Below are 205 nucleotides of genomic sequence, written 5' to 3' on the forward strand. Positions count from 1 at the left end.
CCGCCGCTCCCGCCCGCCCTCCACCCTCCATCGCTCATCGCCCATCTTGGGATGAGCTTTCCCGCCCAGAGGGGCTGGGAGTCACCCCGGCAGCCTGTGCCCTGCCCCTGCCATCACTCGAGGTCCAGAGCTGGCCGCGCATCACCCACTGCGCATACGCGGAGCTGCAGCATCCAAAGAGAAAAGAAAGACCCACACATATTAC

At 64.9% G+C, this 205-nt stretch overlaps 1 protein-coding gene across 1 annotated transcript in view; it reads right to left on the reverse strand.

Moving 5' to 3' along the window:
• Nucleotides 1-34: 34 nt before the first annotated feature.
• Nucleotides 35-205, reverse strand: part of SOX11 (SRY (sex determining region Y)-box 11) — a gene marked incomplete at its 5' end in the record, with an annotated part of 5,436 nt that continues 5,265 nt past the window's right edge. Inside the window, one exon of the mRNA XM_014540539.1 lies at nt 35-164. Within this exon, the coding sequence (XP_014396025.1) occupies nt 35-164 (130 nt within the window). The remainder of the gene's footprint in view (nt 165-205) is intronic.

Source organism: Myotis brandtii, unplaced genomic scaffold (genome assembly GCF_000412655.1).
Source record: "Myotis brandtii unplaced genomic scaffold, ASM41265v1 scaffold247, whole genome shotgun sequence".
NCBI lineage: Eukaryota > Metazoa > Chordata > Mammalia > Chiroptera > Vespertilionidae > Myotis > Myotis brandtii.